This window comes from Anas platyrhynchos, chromosome 1 (genome assembly GCF_047663525.1).
Source record: "Anas platyrhynchos isolate ZD024472 breed Pekin duck chromosome 1, IASCAAS_PekinDuck_T2T, whole genome shotgun sequence".
NCBI classification, from domain to species: Eukaryota; Metazoa; Chordata; class Aves; order Anseriformes; family Anatidae; genus Anas; species Anas platyrhynchos.
This window is the reverse complement of record NC_092587.1, coordinates 198,659,631-198,684,207: the sequence shown is the minus strand read 5'-3', so window position 1 is coordinate 198,684,207 and position 24,577 is coordinate 198,659,631. Positions and strand designations below refer to the sequence as shown.

The 24,577-nt window shown below is 37.6% G+C and overlaps 1 protein-coding gene across 3 annotated transcripts in view; it reads right to left on the bottom strand.

Moving 5' to 3' along the window:
* Positions 1-24,577, bottom strand: part of GRM5 (glutamate metabotropic receptor 5) — a 278,090-nt gene that overhangs the window by 45,869 nt on the left and 207,644 nt on the right. For all 3 annotated transcript variants that reach the window (XM_027467141.3, XM_027467154.3, XM_027467164.3), the window contains exons 4-5: positions 15,638-15,873; positions 539-785 (exon numbers count right to left, since the gene is read on the bottom strand). In XM_027467141.3, the coding sequence (XP_027322942.1) occupies positions 539-785; positions 15,638-15,873 (483 nt within the window). The remainder of the gene's footprint in view (positions 1-538; positions 786-15,637; positions 15,874-24,577) is intronic.

The window sequence follows — 24,577 nt, the reverse complement described above, 5'->3', positions numbered from 1 at the left end:
TATGTATTAATATATTCATATATTAATATATATGTCTGTTATGCAAGTGTTTGTTATGACTTTATTTGGAGGGTAATGAAGTCATTTTTAATTATTCAGATGGGAAAAAAAAATCCCAGATAAATATATACATCTATTTTATAGCTTAGATTTCTTAATAAAGAAACTATATCCAGGTGATTATTCAAATAATGACTGCTTAACTCTTGAACACATGTTTGTAAATACTAAAAGAGAGAGAGGGGGTAATGCTATTGTGGACATCATGGTATATGAACATAAAATTGAAGGTCTAATGGTTTATTGTTCACAGAGGAAGACTGTACCTGAAAGCTCTTCTCTTTTCTTCAACCATAATTTAGATATCATTAAAATTACTCATTAATGAAAAGAGTTATTTTGGAAAAATAAGCTCAGAAAGCATGAAAATATGAAAAATAAAGTGTGAGATCTTAGTTCTGATGTCAAGTGTGAATTCATCTACTTTGTACAGTTAGCATGTCTGGTATTTAAGAAGTTTGACAGATGTTAACATTACCTCCCCGGTGAGTCACCATTCTCATCAAACAGGATCATGTCCCCAGAGACCCCAGTAAAGTTGGTCTTCATGAGGGACTCCAGGAGCTTCCGGCCATCAATGGGCTTCATGGCGTCACAGAGGCCTACATAGCCCGGACACAGCGACAGCTGCATATTGTGGAGGCCATATGCCATCGAGTATATCGCATTGATTACAAAGCCCATCTTGGAGTCCTGAACGTGCTGCGTTCTCAGAGTCATCTGGCCTGTTGAGGAAGATCAGAAAGCAGGTGTTTAATGTACAGGGCTGAAACACAATCAGCTCCTTAGACATCTGTTGATGTTACTTATAGTGTAAGTCTTCTTAAGCAGCTCATAGTGGATGCTGTTCTCAGTATGTGCACTGACCATGTTTTTTGTTTGTTTGTTTGTTTGTTTGTTTGTTTGTTTGTTTGTTTGTTTTAAGAGGAAAAAAGGAACTAATGAACAGGTTCCCTTTATATATTTTACTATCCAGCTGATGCCTTTCTCTGTGCAACTCCACAGCTCACACATATTGTTTTTTTTCAAAGTGTCAGTCACTAACTATAACATAAAGTTTCTGTGATTCCAGGAACTTCTCTCAGACTTCAGAAATCTTTCTAAAGCCTCAGAAATCTTTTTGTGAATACTGGAGGTGGAAATGCTAACATGGGTTATATCCAGTAGGGGCCTTGAAGACAATACTTTTATTTTTAGAGACATGGGAACCAACAGAGTGACTTGGCATATTTTTTTTTACTGTATCAAAAGATTGCCATGCTAATAACTCTCTTATCAGCATGTCCCTTGCCCCTCTCTATTTGCAAAGTGAGGATAATGATGCAATGCAGATGACTGCATTAAAATGTCCATGAAGAGTTTGATGATGTGCCTAGTTGATGACTCTTAAGTGAGAGAATTGATGTCTGCTTAAGACAGAATTGGTAACCATACTTTTCTGGCTTTTAATATCTAATGTCTGGATTTCTATTTCCTGCTTAAGCTTCTAAGCTTCTGTAAGATGTGCAGTAAAAAATCCTTTCAGCAGCCACCCTGAAGGGCTGTATTTTTATTTTTATTTTATTTATTTTTTTTAAGTGTAGTGTTATTAATGACATATTCACCCTGTTGGCAGCACCAGCCCAGATAAGGAAGAGTAGGCTGGAGGTTTTCTGTGTCACATGTCATCAGCAAAGCTGCCAGCTGCACTTCAGCCACCAGATCATTAACACAGGGGTGGGGACAAGAGTCAGAGACAAAACAACTTCATCAATGGTGCTGGGAATTTGTCAGGCACCTGGAAAGATTTGGCTCTGGAGGGAGGACATGCAAAGAGCTCTTCAGTGTCTGTTTTAGAACATATGCTCTTCTTTTATCAATCAAACAGTTGTCCCCAGGGAGCCCTGTGTGTGGGCAGCCAGGAGCAAAGGAAATGCAAATAACCCTCTCTGTCCACTGCATGAGTTTCCTTCCCAAAGAGTCACTGGCATGCAGCAGGGATGGAGTTTACACATGCCCATGTCAGCTGCAGGAGCTGCACAATGTGAGGAGTAAGATATGCCATGAACAGATGGTGTACAGACAATTGTTTCTTGAAAGAAATGAAGACTAATATATGGCTCTGTGTGTGGCACACATCTACTGTACCATTATCCACCCCAAAGACAAGCACCCGATCTGATGTCTAGGCACTTTCTGTGGATATGAACAAGGCTTTCCAGCAAGAGCCTGATACCATCATAAAATAGGTGCATCTACATTTTGATGGTGAATAACATCACTATGCAGTTCTAACTACTGAAAAATTTTGGAGTACTGAAAACATCAGGAGTAGTAACAAAGATACATACTTTGCATTGAAAATCATTGTGTAGAGGTCAGTAAGTGAACGAGTGGACTGAGAGGTCTCTTCTCTCCTTCTACTTCATGCTGGAACTGGCACTCCCAGTTCCAGTTCTAGTCAGCCTCAGGAACAGTTATTAACGTTTTGGATAGTTAAGTGATATGAGCTTGAAGTATCTGTAATAGAATTAAAACTTGGAAACAACATGCAGTGTTGCTTGTTTCTTCTGTTCTACCAAGGTATTGCTTTTTCCTAATTAAAAATAATAGGCATAAAAACTGCAACAGTGGAGTACATGTAAAACCCATATTAGTTGAAATTAAGTGGAAAATTGAACAAGCATATTACATTGCAATACACAAAACTTGTTTTAACCAATTATTCACCCTCAAAATTAACAGCTCACAAACCATGCAGTTAATTATAGTAGCCATTAGAATGAATCAGATTTGCATCAGCAATAGTATTTTTTTATGAAACAATATTTCAGCTGCTTTATTGCATATGATTGCTTGAAATTTAATAACTAAATTTTTACAGTAGCACTCTCCACTGGGCTTTGTGCTTCAATTTTATTGAATTATTATTCTGATTTTCTTTAAACATTGAATCTCATTCAGTTCACCTGATAATTTGTAATGAGGCTGCTTAGCTCTTCGTAGAGGCTGCTAGCAATTGTCAAAGGATTTGTGAGGGAATTAACTGTTTTAGAGAATTTTAATATACTTCCTGAAGCTGCAGAACATTTTACTGAGATGTTATCTGGCCCACTTTGCTACATAGGGGCATATCCAACCTGCCATGTCTCACTGCCAGTTTACATGACCTCATGTAAAGTTAAGGTGAACATCTCAAAAAATAAGACAAAATGATTTTTTTTTCTTTTTAATGTACCATAATAGAGTCTTCAAAAATTGCAATATTTACAACAGCAGCAATGACAAAAATTAAGTCTGAAAGTGATTTTCAACACTGTCTTCATAAACTATTTATGCATGTCAGACTAGAAGCATATACATAACCCTACTGACATCAGTGATCCTATTAGTGGTTTTAAGACAGGTCTGAATACACAAGTTAGGAGCTCGTCTCTCAGCCAGAAAAATAAATAAATAAATAAATAAATAAATAATAAGTCTATCTCTACAGAAAGTATGATTTAGGTAGCCTTAAATGCACTGTTCACTCAAGTGTCATTTTCCACTGTCTTCACTGGAACTCAAACATTCTTAAATTTATTGATGAGTGCTATCTTCAGTCAAGAGCCTTTCTTGATGCAGGGTCATCATGAGATTGAGAGGTGGCACTGATGAATTTAATGATGATGACGCTAGTGATGTGCAACAGAATTGACTGCACTGATTAAACTTTTAATCAAGAAAAATGTAAAATTCTAATAGAAGTTGAGGAGTTCCTAAGAATAAGAGGACAGGGAATAAATACACAGGGGAACTCATATGCTTGCTCTTAATACCCATAGCAGAACTTTTCTATCACAGTCAAAACAAAATCTATTTCTATAAAAGATCTTTTTTGCTCTGTCTGGTACATTCCCATAGGAGACAAATTTGTAAACAAGGAAATTAAAAATTTTTGCTTTTCTATGGGCTATGAAAAGCTAATGTGATGCCACTGAATTTTGGCATGGACAGATAAACAGGCCATGTCCAGATGAATGTTTTAGTTCAGTTCAGGAGTGGGCTTTCAAAGTCAATCTCCAAATCATTTCTGCTGACTGTGCTTTCATTTGCATTGAGTGTCACAGTCTCAGAGAAGTGTACTGAATTTCTTTCAAATTAAACTAAACTGGATGATGTGCTGCAGGAAAGCACCTGTTGTACCACAGCTACAGGTGGGCGTTTAAACCATACAACGAGGCTAGCACCAGTTTGGAGCAAAATTCCCCCAAGCTATGAATCCTTCTTGGCTCCCAGCATTTGAGAACAGACTCAGTGTCTCTCCCAGGAGCAGGAGGCACAGAGGCAGCAAGTGCATGGGCCAGGTACAAAGCCAAGCTTTGTAGGTCTCCAGTGGATACGTATTGCAATTTTGACAGGCTGAAATACCTATTCTATGGCTGAGATGGTATTTTTTTTTTTTGTTTGCTTGTTTTGTTTTTTGAGATGTAGCTTACCTTCCCATAAATATTGTTTGAAATAATATCAAGTTATTTATGAGTCTGTGCTGAACTTGGTGATTATGTCTACAGGATTATAGAAAGTGATCTGTACTGCAGTACATTAGAACCAATAAATATTAACTCTGTGTCATGCTAATTACTGCAGAAATAAAAAATCCCGCCTCCTGCAATTAGGAGGTACAAGGCAGTGGAAGAATGCAGAGTGAATTAAATCATACTGAACCTTAATGAAGAAACTGGGATAACACTTGTAACACAGAATGACCAAATTTGGAGGAATTATCTGAGGAAAAAAAAAAATCTCAGTGGTTAATGCACATGAGCAGATATCTGTTTTCTATTATGTTTATTCCTTAGTCTTTCTTGCCCAAGACATTTTGGAAGTTAAATAAGGGCTTATCCTATTATTTTCCAAGCTGTGAGATCATGAGGATTTGGATTCTGGATCTGAAGTGACACAGCCATTTCTGTCTAAAAAATACTATTGAGACACACCCTGTGCCTTCTTTGTCAAATCAGACAACCCACCCGTCCTTCAGTTTCCCATTCAATATTTATTTTCTACTACATTTTATTTGCCATTTTTCCCTAGACTGAATATTCCTCAGGAAGAGGACTGCTTCTTATCATCTTCTGCCTATCCTGTGCATAAGGCAATGGGGCTTGTTACTGGCTGGAGTTTTTAGGTGCTAATGTACTGTCTCTGAAAAGTAAAATTATCCTTGATTTATTAAAAAAAAAAAAAAAAAAAGGAAAAAAAATAAATAATTACCTATAGATCATTTAGAAATCTCTTGTTATGTAATCAAATCACATATAAGATTCAGGGGAGCATGAATTAAACATCAACTTAAGAATTTGCTGCCTTTGGAACGTGTAGTTAATGTATCTTTTTTTCTTTTTTCCCCATGTAAATATGCATTCTGCATTCCTGGATGTATCTGCATCTATCCCTAGGACTGTGACTTCACCAAAGGTGAAGAGAGATTTTACAGGTTGTAAACATCCAGAGCATCACAGCCTGCACGTTTTCTGCCCACACTGGTGGGAGAGACCCAGTTTAGGATGCTCCAGCTATATCACAAGATAGGATAAATGCAGGGCAATCACACATGGTGCTACTCAGCTACTCAGTGAAGCTCAGGTGTTAGCACTTCAGAGTTGTTGAGGCACCCTCATAGGGTCAACCTGGAAGCTGGTTCAGGGCACTGGGCGGAGCTGGCTCTGAAAGCAGCCTCAAACCCCTTCAGCTCAGGCTGCCCAGAACCTCGTCCAGATTTTTCCTTAAACTTGTCACGTCTCCAAAACGCAAACACATAGATGACGGAAGAGAAACATGTTCTTTCACCAAGAAAAGTGAGTCCAGCTGGCAACAGCTCGTGTCTTGGATCCATTTAAAACCAATTAGTGTTCTTATGGGCGCGGAGCCACGAAAGCACTTTAGGGCGCTCGCAGTCCCGCTTCTGCTTCAGGGTGGCTGCCGCACGCCCAGGCTCCGGCTGGCCCGGCTACGGCCGCCGGGCTGTGGCTCCACCTGCTGGGCACGGCAAAATAAAATAAAATAAATGGCCCTTGCAGGCAATTCTAAAATTTCACAGCTGTTTCCTGTACTTGCAATGCAAGTACTCGGAAAATATTAATCGAATTATAGAATCACAAAATGTTTTGGGTTGGAAAGGACATTAAATATCGTCTAATTCCAACCTCCTTGCCGTTATTCTTCAATAAAACTCATAATTGTTTATTCTATTTATCATGTAAAAGTGTATTTTTGTTTGTTTGTTTGTTTGTTTTTTCCTTCTCTGACTTTTTACCCCCAGGGAAGATAAACTTCTGTTTGCCACCTGGTGACATCTAGAAGCCTCACCAACTTGGGTGCTAAGAACAGCTACTGTTGTTCAATATGCTTTTCCTGTTTTCTAACTTTTCTAAAGTTGAAAATACTTTAAAATTTGAAGAATGGAGAAAAGGTAAAGAGTGAAAATATTTGAAATTCCCAGAATCCCTCTCTTTATTTCTTTATGCAAGGAAAAGCAAGTGAAAGAGATATGAGATAGAATATGTGAGAATATTTTTTTCCAACATGCAGAGCAAGTTGCCTTTTTTTTTTTTTTTTTTTTTTTTGTTATGCAATCACTTTAAGGTTGAAATAAAGTGGAGTGGGTTGTGTTTATTTTTATTTTTCCTTTAAATTTTTCAATGATCAAAATGTCGTTTATGATAAAGTCTTAGAGGGCACCACAGAGGAAACAAGAACTATAACTTACAGTCTCAAACTATCCCATGATGTTTCCTTATGACTAATAACAGTTTCCATATATATCATATACATATATATCCATATCCATCATATATATCCATACAGTTTCCATATATATCAGTAAAGATTTAATTGAATCTTTGCGCAAATTTTGTTTTGAGATACAATAAACATACAGACGAATACTAGTTTTGCTAGCAAATACTTCCCAACTCCACTTTCCGTAAGCAGCAGTAGAAGTTCAAGCCCACCAGTTAGACTTTTTTATTTCCCCTTTGCTTTAGTGAATAAGTCTAACAAAAATCATTAACAGCCTGCCCTTTGTAGCCAAGATATGGCAGGGACAGTCTATTAAGGTTCAGGACTTTTAGGTCTGCAATGGGTCCGTTGTGCTCCTTGGGAACACCTCAGATTCTGCCCCTGGAGCTGCAGATTCTGGGTTTGTTTGTCATCCCAGAAATATACATCACCTCAGTGAAGAAATGACTGTAGTCTATGAAATGGAGGAAAGGCTGTATATGTGAAACAAGGTAAAGCACAGTATTCATACCTAATCAAGTTATCTTTGTTTAAAGACAGAAGAAGACTGAGATGGAACTGTTTCCAAAATCTGTCATCGCAGCTTTTTGTTAAAGCAATGTGGAAGAAAAAATAAAATTCAGTTCTCCATTATTTGTAAGGTCACAGGTGTATTTTTTCTGCTAAAAATCAAATGTAACAGTTTATTTCTTTTTTCATTTCACTAAGTTAATTTCTTACAGGCTCTTGGCTTCGTGAACAAATATATTTTCATTTCTATAGGAAATTTCATCTAGTCCAAATGTCCTTTTCCATTCAAAATGAATACAAAACCTCAAGATTGTATTATATCTTTTCTGAAAAGGAAATTCTGAGAAAAAAAAAAAAAAAAAAAAAAAAAAAAAAAAGCTTTGGCAACACTGGAAATGTCATTTTGATGTTGAGGCAAAAAACACAGTAACAAACAACACAGCAACACAGACTGAAACAATGTGAAAGCAAATTATAAATTTGAAACAAAACACCACAGAGTTACTGAAATGAGAAAATAGTACTAACAATAATAATAAAAAAGACTCATTTCAACACTTTTCTGTCAAAGTGGTGTCATTGAGTCAACATGCTGGTATGGAATATTTCAGATTTGATAAGCAAATATCTTCCAGTGCAATCCATTTACCAAATCATAGAATTGTATAATCATTCAGGTTGGAAAAGACCTCTAAGATCATCTACTCCAACCTCTAACCCAGTACTAATGTCCACCACTAAACAATTCTACCAAGTTCTATGTCTACACCTTTATTGAAGACCTCCAGGGACGGTGAATCAACCACACCCCTGGGCAGCCTGTTCCAATGATGCACAACCCTTTCAGTAAAGAAATTTCTCCTAACGTCCAACCTAAACCTCCCCTGGTGCAACTTGGGGCCATTTGCCCTCATCCTATCACTCAGTGATTGCGAAATGTTTTTGATCAGCCCCAAAAATATTTTTTTCACTGTCCAAAAATGCAGAGAGAACTTCCAGAAGATGTTTTTAACATGGCTAGTTGACTTTGGTGTCTTACTTCTTTTTAAGTCTACAAAAGCAAGATGTATTCAGGGCTCTCACAGCTCTGCCTGGAGGTTGACCTGCATCCTTGAGTGCCTGCATACTAGTGAAAGTCTGGGTTCTGTTGTCAAGTTCAGTAACATCAGAGAAAAGGGTAACAGTGACCATAAGTCTCAGAAGAAGGTAAAGAAATGGATACCTCACACCATTTTCTTAGGAATAATATTATTATTCCACCTTCTATGGAATTCAATTTCTTTGATCATAAATTGCAATGAAAAATGACTGCTACAGAAGGAAGAACACATTAAAAGTGGGCCTAAAACTTTCTGCACATGCAAACGTGCTTGTGTGAAGTATTTGAATCTATGTAAGAAGCTGAATTGTTGTGAGAAGAGAATGACAGGAATTACTCTAACTCACCCTTCTAATAGGAAACATCTATAATCTGGATATATCTAATTACAATCTGCATTTATTCTTAAGGCTAAAGAGACATGGTCTACCAGTACTGTTGTATTAATAACTTCTAGGTAGTTTTCAGGGTTTAGAAAAGCAGTGAGAAAAGGAATAGTAGCATAAAGGATATAACCACAGTTGAATGGTATATCATCAAAGGATCCTAATGTAAGGAAGGAGGAAGGCAGGGAGCATAAAGTAAAAGAAAAAAGATGTAGCTTTGTAGTCAGATTTTGGAGGAGTTTGAGGAATTCAATAATTGTAATGGGAAGACTGCAGTTATTCAAGGGTTTTAGTTGCAGGGATGTTAAAATCAGGTTCAATGTGTATATATATATATATATATATATGTATATATATATATAAAGTCTTTCAAATAGGTATAACAGAATATATAGCATTCATCAGTGCCATACTGCTTCTTTCTCTGAGTGAATCAAAAAATAGTGACATGTCTGTGTAGGCTCCTGGATAAGACTATGTCAGACTTCTGGAAAATTCAGAACTGAATCTATGCCTTGCAGTTCATCCACCTTTGGGAATTTCTGGACCTGAAGCTGCTTTACTGTAAAAGTAGTGATAAACAGTATTTGAGCTTCAAATCTGAAATGTTGGCCATAAAGATGAGGCTTGGATCATCTTCCAGCTTGCAAGTGCCCAAACATGATACATCATATATCAAGTAACAAACTAAGTGAGAGACAGGATGCACTCAGGAGAATTAAAATGTCCTTTAATTCACTGTTAAAAAATACAAATACATTTTAACGTAATTTGTTTTGATTTTTTTCACTAGAAATCTAAAGATAAAAGTGTGGGAATGCCACATGTTTGGGGAATATGGGGTTTAAATGTGACACATTCATTGAAATATGGAAAACAAGCCATCCACTCTGATAGGACTTACGTTTTTTTATCAGCTGTGGTTTGACTAAACCAATTTTGGCATTTGAGTTTAAATCTAACAAACAGATTATTATCCTGTTGCAATACAAAGACTAGACATTTATGTGTGATTCCTAAATTCTATCTGGAAATACAATAGGGCCATTTGTTATACCAAGTTCCTTTTCAGCTGAAACTCTAGGATTTTCTGTGGGTTGTTTTGACCTCATTAGAAGTAGCTGGAGCTGGACGATATTGAGCAAACAGGCAGATATTTTTCACATTTATACTTCTTGTGTTTTTCTGTACATTTAGCCACAAAACTTTTCTCACATTTATCCCAGATCTCCCTTTCTGCAGATAAATTCTTTCACTCTTAATCCTGTTATTAATTGCTTTGAGAATTATGGCAATAATTCTCCTATGTGCATTTTAGTACACCTGAAAAAAAAAAAAAGTTTTTATCTCATAGAAGCCACACGGTTAAATCAAAAAGGGATGAATTGACTTGCTTCATCTTGCTAAGACTCATTCAAGATGCTACTGCAAGTCTCATTTTCCCTGTTTATTGCTTTATGGTCTTCTTCCCTATAAACCCTGCCCCTGGCTCCTTGCTCCTTGCTCCCCAGCATGTCAGATATAAGTTGCTTTCCTCATTTTCTGTGCTCCTTGTGTCTTGTCTATAGTTGATCTCTGACTGATTAACTAAGCTTCCATCATTTACCTTTGTGTTTTCTCCCTTGCTGCTTTGAACCACAGTATTTAATGTCAGGACCCTGCTGTAAATATATACCTGCAAAAATGGTCCATCACCTTTCTTCAGGTTCTTGTTTCTATCATGCCTTTACAGAACTGTGAGTATTTCTGAAGCCTGTAATCTCTGCATGTCAAACCAAGATGTTACAATGCTTTATCAGCATTAGCCTCTACTACTTCTCTCTTCCTTGTCCTAAACTTAGATCATAGATAATTGGGATATGTATACTGATTTTGCTCTGTGTTTAAATAACACTTCAAAAAAATGATGTTCCATCTATGCCTCTGGCTTTTAGGAACTATAAGAGAAAGAAAATAGAAGCAGAGGTAAAAGGATTCATTTAACAGACAGGTAGGTGTAATAAATATGCTTTTGCTCCCGGTGACTTTGAAGGCTTGACTTTTTCCACTAATGTCAGTTGAGCCAGAGTTTAATGTACTTTCCTTACGTTTTGTTTTCTTTCTGTTCTGTGTTAAGATGCATTTGTAAAACACCCTTACCAGGAGAAAAAATTGAGCTTTGATGGGAACACTTGCCTGTGAGCATGCAAGTGCATACACACCCAGTCGCTAAAGGTGCAAAGAAAATAGATAACAAGGGATTGGATTAACCTTTTATGACCTGAAGACAGTCATTGAGTAGAGTTACTCATCTGGTTCAAGTTGCACACCTATTCACAAACTTCACTGAGTCAAGGAATTAGATAATAAAAAAGATACCTGTCTGGTGCCAGAGGGGAAGCCAAATCCAATTCTTGTAAAATCCCTACTGTTCTGAGGCCATTCCACATCTCCTGTTCAACATGCATTATAAATTCTTTACTCTGACTCTTGGTGTCTGGAAGTGGCTTGTAGCACCTGTCCTGTGGCATGGGACTGATTACACTGAAAATCAACTCAGATAAGCCTGCAAACTTCTCACTTTCTGTAGTCCTCCAGCTGGGCAGAAAATCAATGTACTTAGCGACATCAGTGACACCCATTTAGATTAGGTATGTTCAAATCTGCAAATGAAAAGCGTGCTTGATGCTAATATTTTTACTTCATTGTGAACTAAATGTATGTGAGTGGATGGAGACCTTTTAGAATTTGATAGAAATAAATGAATAAAAAATGCTTTAAGACTGTTTTCTCATATTCTCTCTCTATGGCTGATTTCACAATCTTATTTTCACAATCTTATTTTACATATCTTATTAAACTGCCTCTTCATTTCATACTAGTACCTGTGTTTATCTACTTGCTGTTTAAATAAATTGTTGATATTGTTAACAATTTTTTTTATTGTTAACAATTTTTTTTCTACAACCAGATGATGTAGAATAATTCTTTTTATTTTTTTCTTCCAAAATAATGGTTATTGCTTTCTATATAGATGTTGTCATTTAATAATGACTTCATCTATCAACCTTGTATCTTTTTATAATTATCCCAAGAAGTAATAAATGGCTTGCCTTTTGGTGCAGAGATAGATTTTTATTTGTCTCCAGCATTCCTCTATAAGCTCAGTGTTTTTGGGATCCTGAGAAAGTCCTTAGTCTGCTTGTTTGTTTGTCTGTTTTCAATATGGAGCTGCTGGAGAAGAAAATGTATTTACGAAAGGTAAACTAAAGGGCACATCCCTGTTTTCTTATCAGGATAAATCTGAGACAACACTAACGTATACATCACCATGCTGAAATTCTCAGGTCAGCCTACAAAATGCTTGTGACCATGGAGGGCAAGTTTCATCTTTATTCTAGTCCCTTTGTGAGACCCATGCTGGAGCAGTTTGCTCCTGATGGATGGACTCCATGGTACGGAGCCGTGTGGAGCAGTTCTTGAAGAGCTGCAGCCTGTGGGCAGCCCTCACAGGCTCAGATAGGGAAGGACGGCATCCCGTGGGAGGGACCCCATGTGGAGCAGGGGCAGAGAGTGACAGTGAAGGAGAGGTGGAGATCAGGAACTGACCGCAGCCCCCATTTCCTGTTGCCCTGCACCACTCTGGGGAAGGAGGTGGAAGAGAGTGGATGTGGGGGGAAGGTGTTTATAGTTTGCTTTTTGTTTTCACTGCGCTTTTAGTAGTTGGCAATAAATTATATTAATCTCTCTACACTGAGTCTGTTTTGCCAGTGATAGTGACTGGTCTCCCAGTCCTTATCTCAGCCCTGTAATTTTTTTTTCCTTGTATTTTCCCTGTCCTTCTGAGGAGAGGGAATGAGAGAACAGCATGAGTGAGATTAAGATGCCCATCAGTTGTTAAACAACAGTGATTGAATATCATTTTCATGAATATTGACCAATGATCTAGATCAAAATTAGAATGGTAAAATTGAGTATCGTGATGATCAACAATTCTCTGTGTGAAAACCTTGATTAAATGGACAGTTTTAATGGGCAGACTTATTGATTGCTGTGGAGTAGTGTCCTTAATCTGGAGAATTCCAGAACTGAATTAACATTTTTCTGTCCTACAGCAATGAGAAAGAATTAAAACTATTAAAATCTTTATTTTTCTCTCTCTCTCTTTTTTTTTTTTCCCTTTTACTATAGTTATCATGGCCTAGCAGTGAATATGATAAGCTGAAGAAAAAGTAATTAGAACAATATATTTGGATTTTTTTTTCCTGTGATCATGATTTGCAAATCAGCACCGTGTGATTCTTACACATTTCTTTGTGTGTTTGAAACTCCTGGGCTCTAGGAATCTCATTGAGCTGTGGCTCATTTAGGATTTCTTTGTGGGAAACCTTCCAGCAATAAATGCTGTTCCAAATGTGCTATCAAGCTTTATGATTAAGTTGTTTCATATCCACAACTGGATGACTTCATGTTTAAAATAACATCTCCCTGCACCCCTGAGATAATTTTTTTTTCAGCAGTGAATTTTATTTTAGGCACTACAAAAGACTCTGTAGGCACACGTTTCACACTTCTCAATCTTTCATATAAAACAGAAATTAGATTCTCCCAGTGCTGGTAAAAAGTAAGTAAAATAAAAGATACCCCCAAAAAGTCAATCTGAAATGTCACTGCTAATGCATCACATTGATAGAAAAGAGGTTTTTATTAGCTTGTAGCCAGTCATATCCACTGTACTGTTATCTCAGGAAAAATATCTACATTATAGTGGGGAAATCAATGACATTTACTGCTCACTATGCAGTACCTGTCAATAGAGCAAATAAAACCTCTGTCATGCTGTGTTGGAAGGATAGCAGAAGAAAAATACTAGGGAAAAGTTGAATGCTGAAGGTGTACACAGAGATTTTTTGATTCTTAGGTTCGATTTCCACTTCAGCCACAAACTTCCTCTACAGCCTTGTGCAAATAAAAAAAAAAAAAAAAAAAAAAAAAAAAAAAAAAAGACTTATGAACCATAAGTGGGACTTGAGAGGGATTATACATGTGGGGGATTTTTTCTTGTGTAAATCCAAAACTTTAATCCTTAAAACCATTTATTTGTCTCACAGGTGTGTGGAAATTATTGATGTTTTTAGGAGGGAAGGTCCCTTGCGCCTTACAGCTGTGGTTGGGCTGATGTCCGACATGGGACACCAGGACATCTACTATGGTATTCCCTCTGTCAAGTCCCCAGGGCCATTTTCTAGTCACAGCAAATCTGAAGGAAATCTGAAGGAAAACCTGTCATACTATCATTTAGGTATAACTTGGGTAAGGAGGGGGAGACTCAGGTTAATGCCTTAGACTGTCTGAAGAGCTTCAAAGCTACAACATTCACTTACCATCAGGACAATTGACCATTAGGTCCCTAAGCTTTACTTAAAAATACATACACATGGGCCCAGTCTTTTAATATGACCCTGTTCTTGCAGAAAATGGGTTTCATTTACAGGAACTCAGTGTTTTTCAATGGAATTCACCCTGTTGTGTAGGAGGACACTTAAAGAGACAGGCATTGATTTGGAGGTTGAAACCCTGGCTTCACTGAAGTCAGTGGGAGTTTCATCATTGACTTAATAGGCCCTCTATGTTTTTCGTATGGTTTTATCACCTTTGTTTCCTCTTCGTAATATAAAAAGCATTTTCTCAAAAACGGAAATGAAAGCTCTCCTCTTTTGTTTCCTTCATTTTCAAATTATTTGAATCTTTTTCAGAAACTCAAATAATGGGAAAGTGAGCAAGGACTATGACAAAACATTCTTTTCACAGCCTTGTTGGTTTGTAGTATCATCTCAAGTGCATGGGAAAGCCTTAAAACCATTAATGCATCTGAAGATGCATGGAGAAATTCAGCATTATATGTGCAGTGACATTGACAACCTGCAAAACAGAGACGCTGTGTCTGCTTGTAAGGCTTGTGCCTATTTTTTTGTGCTGTAAGACAGCAACATAGTATCTGCGGAGTTGGTGTCAGTATCATCTTAAACTTCCATTGTAGCTTAAGGACTTACTTCAAGCAAATAAAGGAGGAAATATGTTTCAATCAGAACTAAAAAGCTGTTACCCCTCAAGATAAAAATAAAATGGGGCGTTGCCTTAGTATTGCAAGGCATCTCATGAAATAGAGAGTAATTAATGGAAGTAATGCAAAAATGTTGAGAAGAAAGAAAGAAAGCACCATATCTTTCTGGGAAAAAAAGAAAAAAAAAGGTCAGTGTTTTGCAAAAATGACAAAATGTTGTGGCAGTTTTTTGTTAAAATCAGTACAATTTTATGAAAAATATCAGCTTAGTCAAAATGGCATTTCCTGAAATGACTCACATTTGAAAGAAAACTTAATTAAATCCTTCAAACCAACTAGTCTTCTATCTGAAGTACACAAATGATCTTCATCATTACCATCTGGACTTATAATCTTTTGTGTATTAACTCTCTGATTGCTCTTGTGCCATAAAGAAATATAGCTAGACTTGTTTCAGAAAAGAAGCATTGAATTTTGGAGGACAAGACTTTTGAAAGTATTTAGATGACTGTAATGGCACACTAGCATCAAGATTTTCAAATTTAGAGAAGCATTAGTTGCTGAGGCGCCATCTATTTGTTTCTCTAGAGACATGAATACTTTTAAAATCATGTCTTTTGTCCTTTTGTAAAAAGCCAGTGTTTCAATTCCAGCATCTTTGCTTCCAGTCCCACTCACTATTCCAATCAGAGCAGTCTGTGTCAGCTCAACATGACCTGTTCACACCAGAACTTCAATCACACTGGTTTATACAGAAAAAGTAATAAATTCACTTACTTGTGCAAGTCTTGTTGTATTTAGGGTTCTCTTGAGGAAACCCTTCCAAACGGCACTGGAACCTGTGCTGCCAAAATTCCTGAAACCATGGATTTCGGTGATTGGTTTCTGGCCGAAGCTGCAGGTAGTAATCATCAAACCATTTCACGTCAGGAGACTGGAGCTTGATCGTTATTCCACCAACGGCTTCACGCTGATACCCATCTGTCACATCGTACCTGTCTGCCCAGCCATCACTGCAGGGATAAATGAAAGAGAGACAACATTGACAATTCAACAGAATAAGAAAAGAGCTTTCTCAAAAACAAAATTATGAGCCTAAGAGCACATACCCACACTTGTGATTCTGTTTTGAGTAAAGCACCTGCAATACTTCTGCTAGGATTCAGTGTTTTTCTTTTCCTTATGTTTGCTTGTAACTGGCACCTTCTACTTAGATAAAATATTCCTCATCTTCTAGGTAATTGAAACAACATTACAAATCACAGATCCTGAAATCGGCTCTGTATAAACACAGCTCTGCATCACACAAAGCTCCTGTGAGCTCTGGGGAGAAAAATTGTGGAGTGTTTTAGTGACACTGGGTTGATTTTTCTCTTACCTGAAAGGAGATGACCTTGAGGACAGGATCTCTGACCGTGCTGAGAGGCAGTGAAACAAAGCACTGTGTTGCCGACTATGCCTCTACTACACAGTGGGGCATGGAACGAAGAGCTAGAGGCAAATTTTGAATGAGTTGACACTGCTGAAGCAGAAATGCCAGCTAAGAGCTCAGCTGCTGTTATAGTACAGCATCGCATCTGAAAATATAAATCCTCTCTGCAGACATGACTAATGAAGTTGGGCAGAGCATTATGCAGATGTCATGTTTTTCTCCTGTTTCTTGGTTGTTGGTGGTTGGAGTATTATGGATCTTGTGTGGTACTGTACCACACATAGAATTTTAATCCCCTTTGGTTAACCTCTCTGCTTGCAGCACTCTGACCACAAGTAGCTAACAGCAGTGACTGAAAACCCAAATCAAATAAAATGTCCCAAACGTCTTAGGGTAATTCCCTTCTGGTTCCATAATGGAGTTCCACAGAAGTACTGACATTTATTAAGTTTCACTCAGCTCTATTAAAAATATGCATATCTCATTAGAGCAATGCAGAATTCTGTTCTTTTATCATGAGCATGATATTTCAGATTATCAAAAGCCCCAGGTCTTACAGTCACAGAACTGTAGAATAGTCTGATTCTTTTTTACTTTTTTATTTTTTTGTTCTCTAGAAAGGCACTGATGTTAATGATTGTAGAGAACACCTTTAAATAGTAAAGGTTGAATAACTGAAGGATTAAAAACAAAACAAAACAAAACAAACAAACAAACAAAAAAAAACCACCTACCTTAATTTATTTTATTTTAAAACTTCATGCATTTTTCAAAGGTAGCCCTAACTATTTTAAGCTAGTCATGGAGTAACTGATGGAGGTGACCTTTAACTGTATCATTCTGTTGTTCTATTTTGATCATCTGATTTCTGGTTTAAACTTTGCTCCTGTATTTCAGATCATGCATTTCAGTCTGCTGCAGTCACCTAGCACATTCTATATTCTCTACATGGAGACTCAGTTGTCATCACACAGTGCAGAAGTCAAGACCTCAGACAGGGACCCCTTCTGCACAAGACACTATTGTCATGAATCCTGTACCCTTGATTACATCTCACAAACACAGCTGCAATGTCAGTAAATAAAAGTTTCAGCAGTGCAAAAAGTAATATCCAATATCTGAAAGTAAAAGGAAAGGACTACTAAACATGCTTTAGATTTTAAATGCACTGATTTACTCAGCACAGAGGAGTAAAATACACATTCATGAAAGGAGAGATGAACACTGATTTTCAGCCTGAAAACAGCATTTGGAAAATTTATCTTTAAGTTTAGATCCACTTAGAGATGTTAATGTTAGGAAGTCAATTAACAGGAGTTAATGTTCCCAAACAATCTCAGGAGGCTCGCTATAGGCAAAGTTTCCACCTTCCATCAGGACTCTGTAGTTGTCAAAGACTTAGCACTTTTTATAGGTTATTTAGTGATAAAAACTTCAGACTTTTATTTTATTTTATTTTATTTTATTTTATTTTATTTTATTTTATTTTATTTTTTTTTTTTAACATATGAATGATTTTGCCTTTTCTTTGAAACATTTATCTTAATCTTTGGCAAGATTTTAAGCTGTTTTATTCATCCTCACAAAATCTGACAGGTTTTATGAGTGCAGGAAGCGATAGATTTTCTGTAGGTTTAAAAAAGTATTAATACTGAATGGAATTTGACAGAAATAGAGCTGTGCTGTCAGTATCTGTGTTTTATGAGTTCCCACATAAACAACTTAGAAACTGTTTTACTGTAATTAATTTCTTTATCATTTTTCAGAGGAATAGCTTTGTAGACCTAATCCAGCAGAGTGCTGTAAAATTTATAGTATTACTTTAGAATAGTTATCTCCTCTAAGATTTGCAACAGAGATATAATTTTAAAACTTTAAGTTATTAAAAAGATATAAATAACAGCTTCAAATTGCGTAACTCTTCTTTTCAACTTTTTCCACAGAAGGACTTTTTAATTCAACAGAGCTGCTTTTCATTCAGATAAGTATTTTAGCTTAGCTTCTTGGTCCAGAGGCTTTTGGGAGGCTTATATAAAAGATTTACTCAAAGTGTGCATTGTAGAGACAACAATGTAGAAACAACAATACCTCAGACAGACAAGGTAGCAAAGCAAACACTAGACTAATGCCTTAAAAGCCAGTGAAAGTGGTTTGCATAAAAATGCAAAGGCACCAGTTGTGTCTGATATTTTAATTCTGCATCCATATTATATTAACAATGCTTATGGGATGTCAAAAACAGGATGATATAGCTGTGTTTGTCAGATGCCTTTGCTATTCTATGAACTCAGCAAGGGTTGTGAAGGTGAGGGAGAAAAGAAAAGGTGTGTCCTTACTTTGATACAGATTTCACAGTCCCTCCTTAGAACTTCTTTCTTCTCCTAATGGCTTAATTGTACTGCAGTACAATTAAGTTACCAACCTCTCGATACTTTTCACTTATGCCATTGTGCATATATGCTTGTAGTTTGAAATGGAGCATTTGACTCTTATGGAATCATAGAATCATTATGTCACTTTTCTCTTCATATGACCACAAATTAACTTTCCTTGAAGACATCTAATAGTTTAGTCATTGCTTTTGTTTTACAAGCAAATGAATTAGTTGGTTTGTTTGTTTGCTCTCCTAACATCTGTCCCTGCCATCACAGCAAGTTACAAAGACCAGCAGTCATCTTCAAGTGTAACACAGAAACATGTAATTTGAGATTTAGGATCATCCCTTTATTTTTTCCATATTATTCTTTTCAGGTAATACAAGACCCTGTCAGAAGAGGCAAGTTATTTGAAGGTGTTGTCCCATTCTGAATGGGTACTTCCCTACTGTATGTCATGATTGCTGTACTAGCAAGTTTTACACAAGCTTGAATTGTAAATTTAGATTTTAAACTACAACATGGAATTTTAAACAGGGCAGTGTAGTCTGGCAACTTACAGTGTGTCTGTGCCTGTTCAGGCTGATGTGTCAGTATGTGAGCTACCCAGCGTAACCTGACAAACAGGGATTGCGAGGTAATAGAGAATAGATAATCCATTTCTCATCCTTGGGGAAATGTTGCATGTATCCGTATCACCATAGACAGTATCTTTCTCTATGATATATAAAACCTTCCAATTACAAACCACTCTTGAGTAATTTATTCCCACACTCAACTACATTTATGAGCAGAATGCTGTTTCCCATTATGCAATAGAATGATTCTGACTGTAGCTTACAGCCATTATTTCTCATTCTATTCAAGAGATGAAGAACAGACTCCAAGTCAGCCAAATACCTCCTCCTTATATCAGTCAGTGCAGTGTAGGTGCATTCTCAAATTCACAGGTGAGACATATATCTATAAAGATATCTTTGCAGTCAAAGAGAGCATTTTATACACTAGAGAAAAAAATATATTCCTCCAGCTCTGGTACAAATATGCTTCTATGGATTCTATCCTTGACCTTCTCCACTGTATCTCCACAAACTCTCTTCTCTGAGGATTATCTCCCATTGCAAAGGGAATAAACTGAATATCACCTCATAACCTTATGTGCCGTTAGTTCTAACATTGTCTTTATTGAGCTAATGAACCACCTCACGTTTCTAACTTTAATGTTTAGAGACAGATATTTTAGTAGCAGAATATTCCTAAAAGCTGGAAATGGTGATATCAGAGTTGAAGAATAAGACATTTTCTTCCATCAAAACCTGAATTATTTACCTCTGCAATTGTTCTATGTACCAGAAACAGGTGTTGTTGTTTTTTAACTGATGGGCAAATGTTCTTAATATGATCCCACCTAGACTTAAAGATAGAGTTGAGTAGGAAGAAACCTTACTGTGAAATGAGGCAGTATTTGCACAGCTGCAGCACCAAACCTAAAAGCCCCTTGCTGAGATATCTGTCAGGTGTAAGTGGTAATGCATATATGTCATTCATCAGCTTGTCCAGATTTGTCAACAAGAAGTTGTCACAAAGATAAGATGACTATGACGTGTGCAGATCTGGCTGGTGTTAATATTACACTCACATCTAGCACAGGGGGGAATTGTCTTTCAGGATTGTGGCATGTTTTCCCTTGTCCAGTTCTTTTGTGTTTGTATTTTTGACAGTCATACTAATGTCTGGTGCACTTTCTTTAATGACTTGCTGTGTGATATAGGATAATATCTATACTATATTAAATAAAATATATCGTTGTTAATCATGTTAGAAGTGTTATGAAGAAGTCATCGAAAAGGTAGTTAATGACTATACAGGCAATTCATTCAATATGCATGGTGGTGATGGCTGCTTTGGGCTTATACAGTACAGTCAAGAAATTCCTAACCCTCTTGAAAGGGGTTTACAAAAAGGTGAAGTGAGCCATTCCCTGTAAGCAATGAGCTAAATATATAATGCAGAAAATGTCTTGGAAAAGACAGAATGTATGTTGCTCTAAAACCACTTCACATCTACTTGATATTTAGCATTATGATCAGCCAAACGGAATATGTTACTGATGTCAATCTGATTATCTTGAGTAAAAGGGATTTGCAGAGCTGATTGATACCTTCCACAGCACTAGCAAACTATTAGAGTTGCACATTACCGTAAACAGGTCAAAGGAAGAGAACTACTGCCAACTTAAGCTAACCACTTTATTGTAAGAGGAAGAGTAATGAAAGTGTTGGCTTGCAGTTTGGTATGGGGAGAAAGCTTCCAAAGACAAATTTAGGACAGCTTTTAGTATCAAACAACTGGAAAAGCAAGTGGTTAGCACAGTTGACAGTAGCAACAGAGGTAAGGTGTCAGTGAGGAAGTGGGAAGGTGGAGGACAGGCTTGATTGAATTAGCTGTAGATTCACAGCTTGAAATACTAAACACAATACTAGGAGAGTGATGTGATAACTGTATTCAAGTATATAAAAAGCTGCAGCAGAAAGACCATAATTTGTTTATCATCTTGATGTAAGCATGCATGACTTCACCTGGAAGGAGGAAGATTTAATTTAAACACCAGAAAAATGTTCCTCACATTAAAGAGAATAATGGACTAGAATAGGTTGCAGATTCAGGGTGAGGGAGAGGGGGGAGGAAGGAGTGTGTCAATGAACTAGTGAGGCAAACATCAATCTGACAGAAATGGCCCTGTCTTGAAAAAGGGAGGACAGTTAGCTACCTATCTACATCTGTTCTTCCCTGTATTTGTATTAGTTTACGTTAAGGTTTGACACATCTAGGAATGCTGATTGCATAAAAACCCAGTGGATTAGCATAAAGAATGCAAAGAAAATTAAAATACTGCCTCTCCCTCACAATTTCCCTAGCTTTTCATGTCATTTTGTCTTGTTTCTTTTCTCATTATTGCATTTTTTTTTTCTCTCTCTGCAGTTGCTGTTTGAAGCATCAACAAACAGCAAAAATTGATTTAGGATTAGTCATGTGTTTGACTGTACACATAGCTAACTCCAGTGATGCAGCCAGAGTACTCAGGGGTGTGAAAGGGGCTCATGTCTGTGCCCAGCACTCAGAATTCCTGTTCTAAAGAGAAATTACCCATCCAGAATAACACTTCCTTAAGTGCAAGATGAAAGAGATGGAAAAAAAAATTCTCCTAATTAGAGCCAGCTAACGTTTTACAGAGTTGAGATATTTTATACGAAAAGCCATTTATCTTACCCCCCTCCCCCCATCCCCTGGATTAGAAATGCTTCTTTATATTACATTTTTAATTTTCTCTCTTGTCAAAATTACTCTAAATGAAAATTATACTGTTTTATCTCCTGTTTTTATTTTTGTTGTTTTAGTTTTATTTATTTATTTATTTATTCTGTGAAAGGAAGGGGTTTAGATATATTTTTCAAGCAGCACTATCTTTCAGTATAATTCACAGAATCACAGAATCACAGAATTTCTAGGTTGGAAGAGACCTCAAGATCATCGAGTCCAACCTCTAACCTAACACTAACAGTCCCCACTAAACCATATCCCTAAGCTCTACATCTAAACGTCTTTTGAAGACTTCCAGGGATGGTGACTCCACCACCTCCCTGGGCAGCCCGTTCCGGTGCCTCACAACCCTTTCAGTAAAGAAATTCTTCCTAACATCTAACCTAAATCTCCCCTGGCATAACTTTAGCCCATTCCCCCTCGTCCTGTCACCAGGCACATGGGAGAACAGGCCAACCCGCACCTCTCTACAGCCTCCTTTAATGTACTTATACAGAGCAATAAGGTCACCCCTGAGCCTCCTCTTCTCTAGGCTGAACAAGCCCAGCTCCTTCAGCCGCTCCTCATAGGACTTGCTCTCCAGGCCCCTCACCAGCTTCGTCGCCCTTCTTTGGACCCGCTCAAGCACCTCGATGTCCTTCTTGTAGCGAGGGGCCCAAAACTGAACACAGTACTCGAGGTGCGGCCTCACCAGAGCCGAGTACAGGGGGACGATCACCTCCCTAGCCCTGCTGGTCACAGTGTTTCTGATACAAGCCAGGATGCCGTTGGCCTTCTTGGCCACCTGAGCACACTGCTGCCTCATATTCAGCCGACTGTCCACCATCACTCCCAGGTCCTTCTCTGCCTGGCAGCTCTCCAACCATTCCTCTCCCAGCCTGTAGTTCTGCTTGGGGTTATTGCGCCCCAGGTGCAGGACCCGGCACTTGGCCTTGTTGAACTTCATACAGTTGAACTTCATTCAGTTAATCCTTTGTGTTTTTAAAACAGAAAAGAATTTCTATATTCTCTAATTTAAACACTTTGGCTAAAACTCTGAAGTAAACACAGGTTTGGTAGTTTCAGACTACCCACTCATTTCTGAATATCCTAATCTACAATCCTGTATTGTTGTCCCTGTTATAAATGAAGTCTCAACTCAATCTGAATTTTGTAATATTTATGAAACAAATATTTATAAAAGGTATAAAAGGCAAGTAAACAGCGCTGGGTGTGCGGGGAGTCTATGCTCCACCAACACGCACACGCGAACATCAAACATTCTAAATATATAGAACATCGCTTTTACATACTAAACCCAAGTATGCCTATACATACGTGCAATCAGGAAAAATAATAAACAATCCTCCAAGTTCCACAACTCAACAGTCTCCATTTTCTACTCCTTTTCTTGATTACATACAAGTCTCTATTTTCTATTCCCTTTGAACAATATGTCTTGCTTTAAGTTGTCAAGCAACTCAGTCTTCAGGCCTTATGTATCCCGTTCTTCCCAAAATGAAGAAAAGCATATCCATCTCCTTTTCAAGGCCAATGAGGCCTGGGTCAAAAGGCACGTCCAGGTCAACAGGGAGCGTAACAGCAAAAGCCTTTGATGGCTGTAGTAGCAGAGGGGCCAGTGGCATAGCAGTCAGATCAGTAAACAAGCCCGCAGCTCCCTCACTATCTGGCAAACCACACATTTCTGATTGTGGTCCCACACAGCTCTTTAAGGCCTCACAGATTGCTTGCCAGATGCCGAACAATCCCACTGCAACCTTGTCATTTTTAGTTGCAGAGTCCCACATCATGACCTCAGTTTGGTCCCATATTTCAGGCTCATAAACTGTCCGATTGTTAATAAGGAGAATAAGCTGTAAGGTTACCAGGACAGTCTTTGTTTCCAAGGATGTATGATTCCCCATAATGCGCAACTGCTTACCAGCGAGGGGCAGTTGTGTGCGTGGGTCCACTTATCTCAGCTCGAGCTTCTTCCCAGTGACTTTTTGTGCGAGCTTCTTTGGGCGGTTTGCTGAGTTTGGCCAAACCTATCTTCATGAGGCAATCAATGTGCCTGTTTCTCTCCTGGTCTCCATTCTGCTAGCCTGTTCCTTTTCATTCTTTCCTTCTTTCTACTTCTTTATTGATGATATAACTTCATCGTGTTGCCATTTTTTTTGTTTGTTTGTTTTTTTTTCATCTTGAGGACACGATGGACTGGTGTCCTTTTACACCAATGGGATACAGCATAGAAAGTTGGAAATATGACCACTGGTTTATTCCATTAAGTAACTCACTGTATCAAATACAACTTTCTAGTTATTCATTCTGGATAAACTATTATCAACTACAATAAAATGAAATGTAAGCCAGAAAATGCAGCTTTAGGATCTGTGCAAAAGCTCCCTGGAATATTAAGTGTACATTTCTCAACCACTGCTTCTAAAATTAGGCAAAATGCTAAGATATACATGTATACAACAAAAGTAGACTCCCCACCCTCCCTTTTGTAAACATTTCTATTTATTTTCTAAATTGAAAATGCAGCAGTATCTTGGGATCAGTTGGGCTGATTTCTTTTTCTCTAAGGTCCCCCCCCTCCCGCCCCCC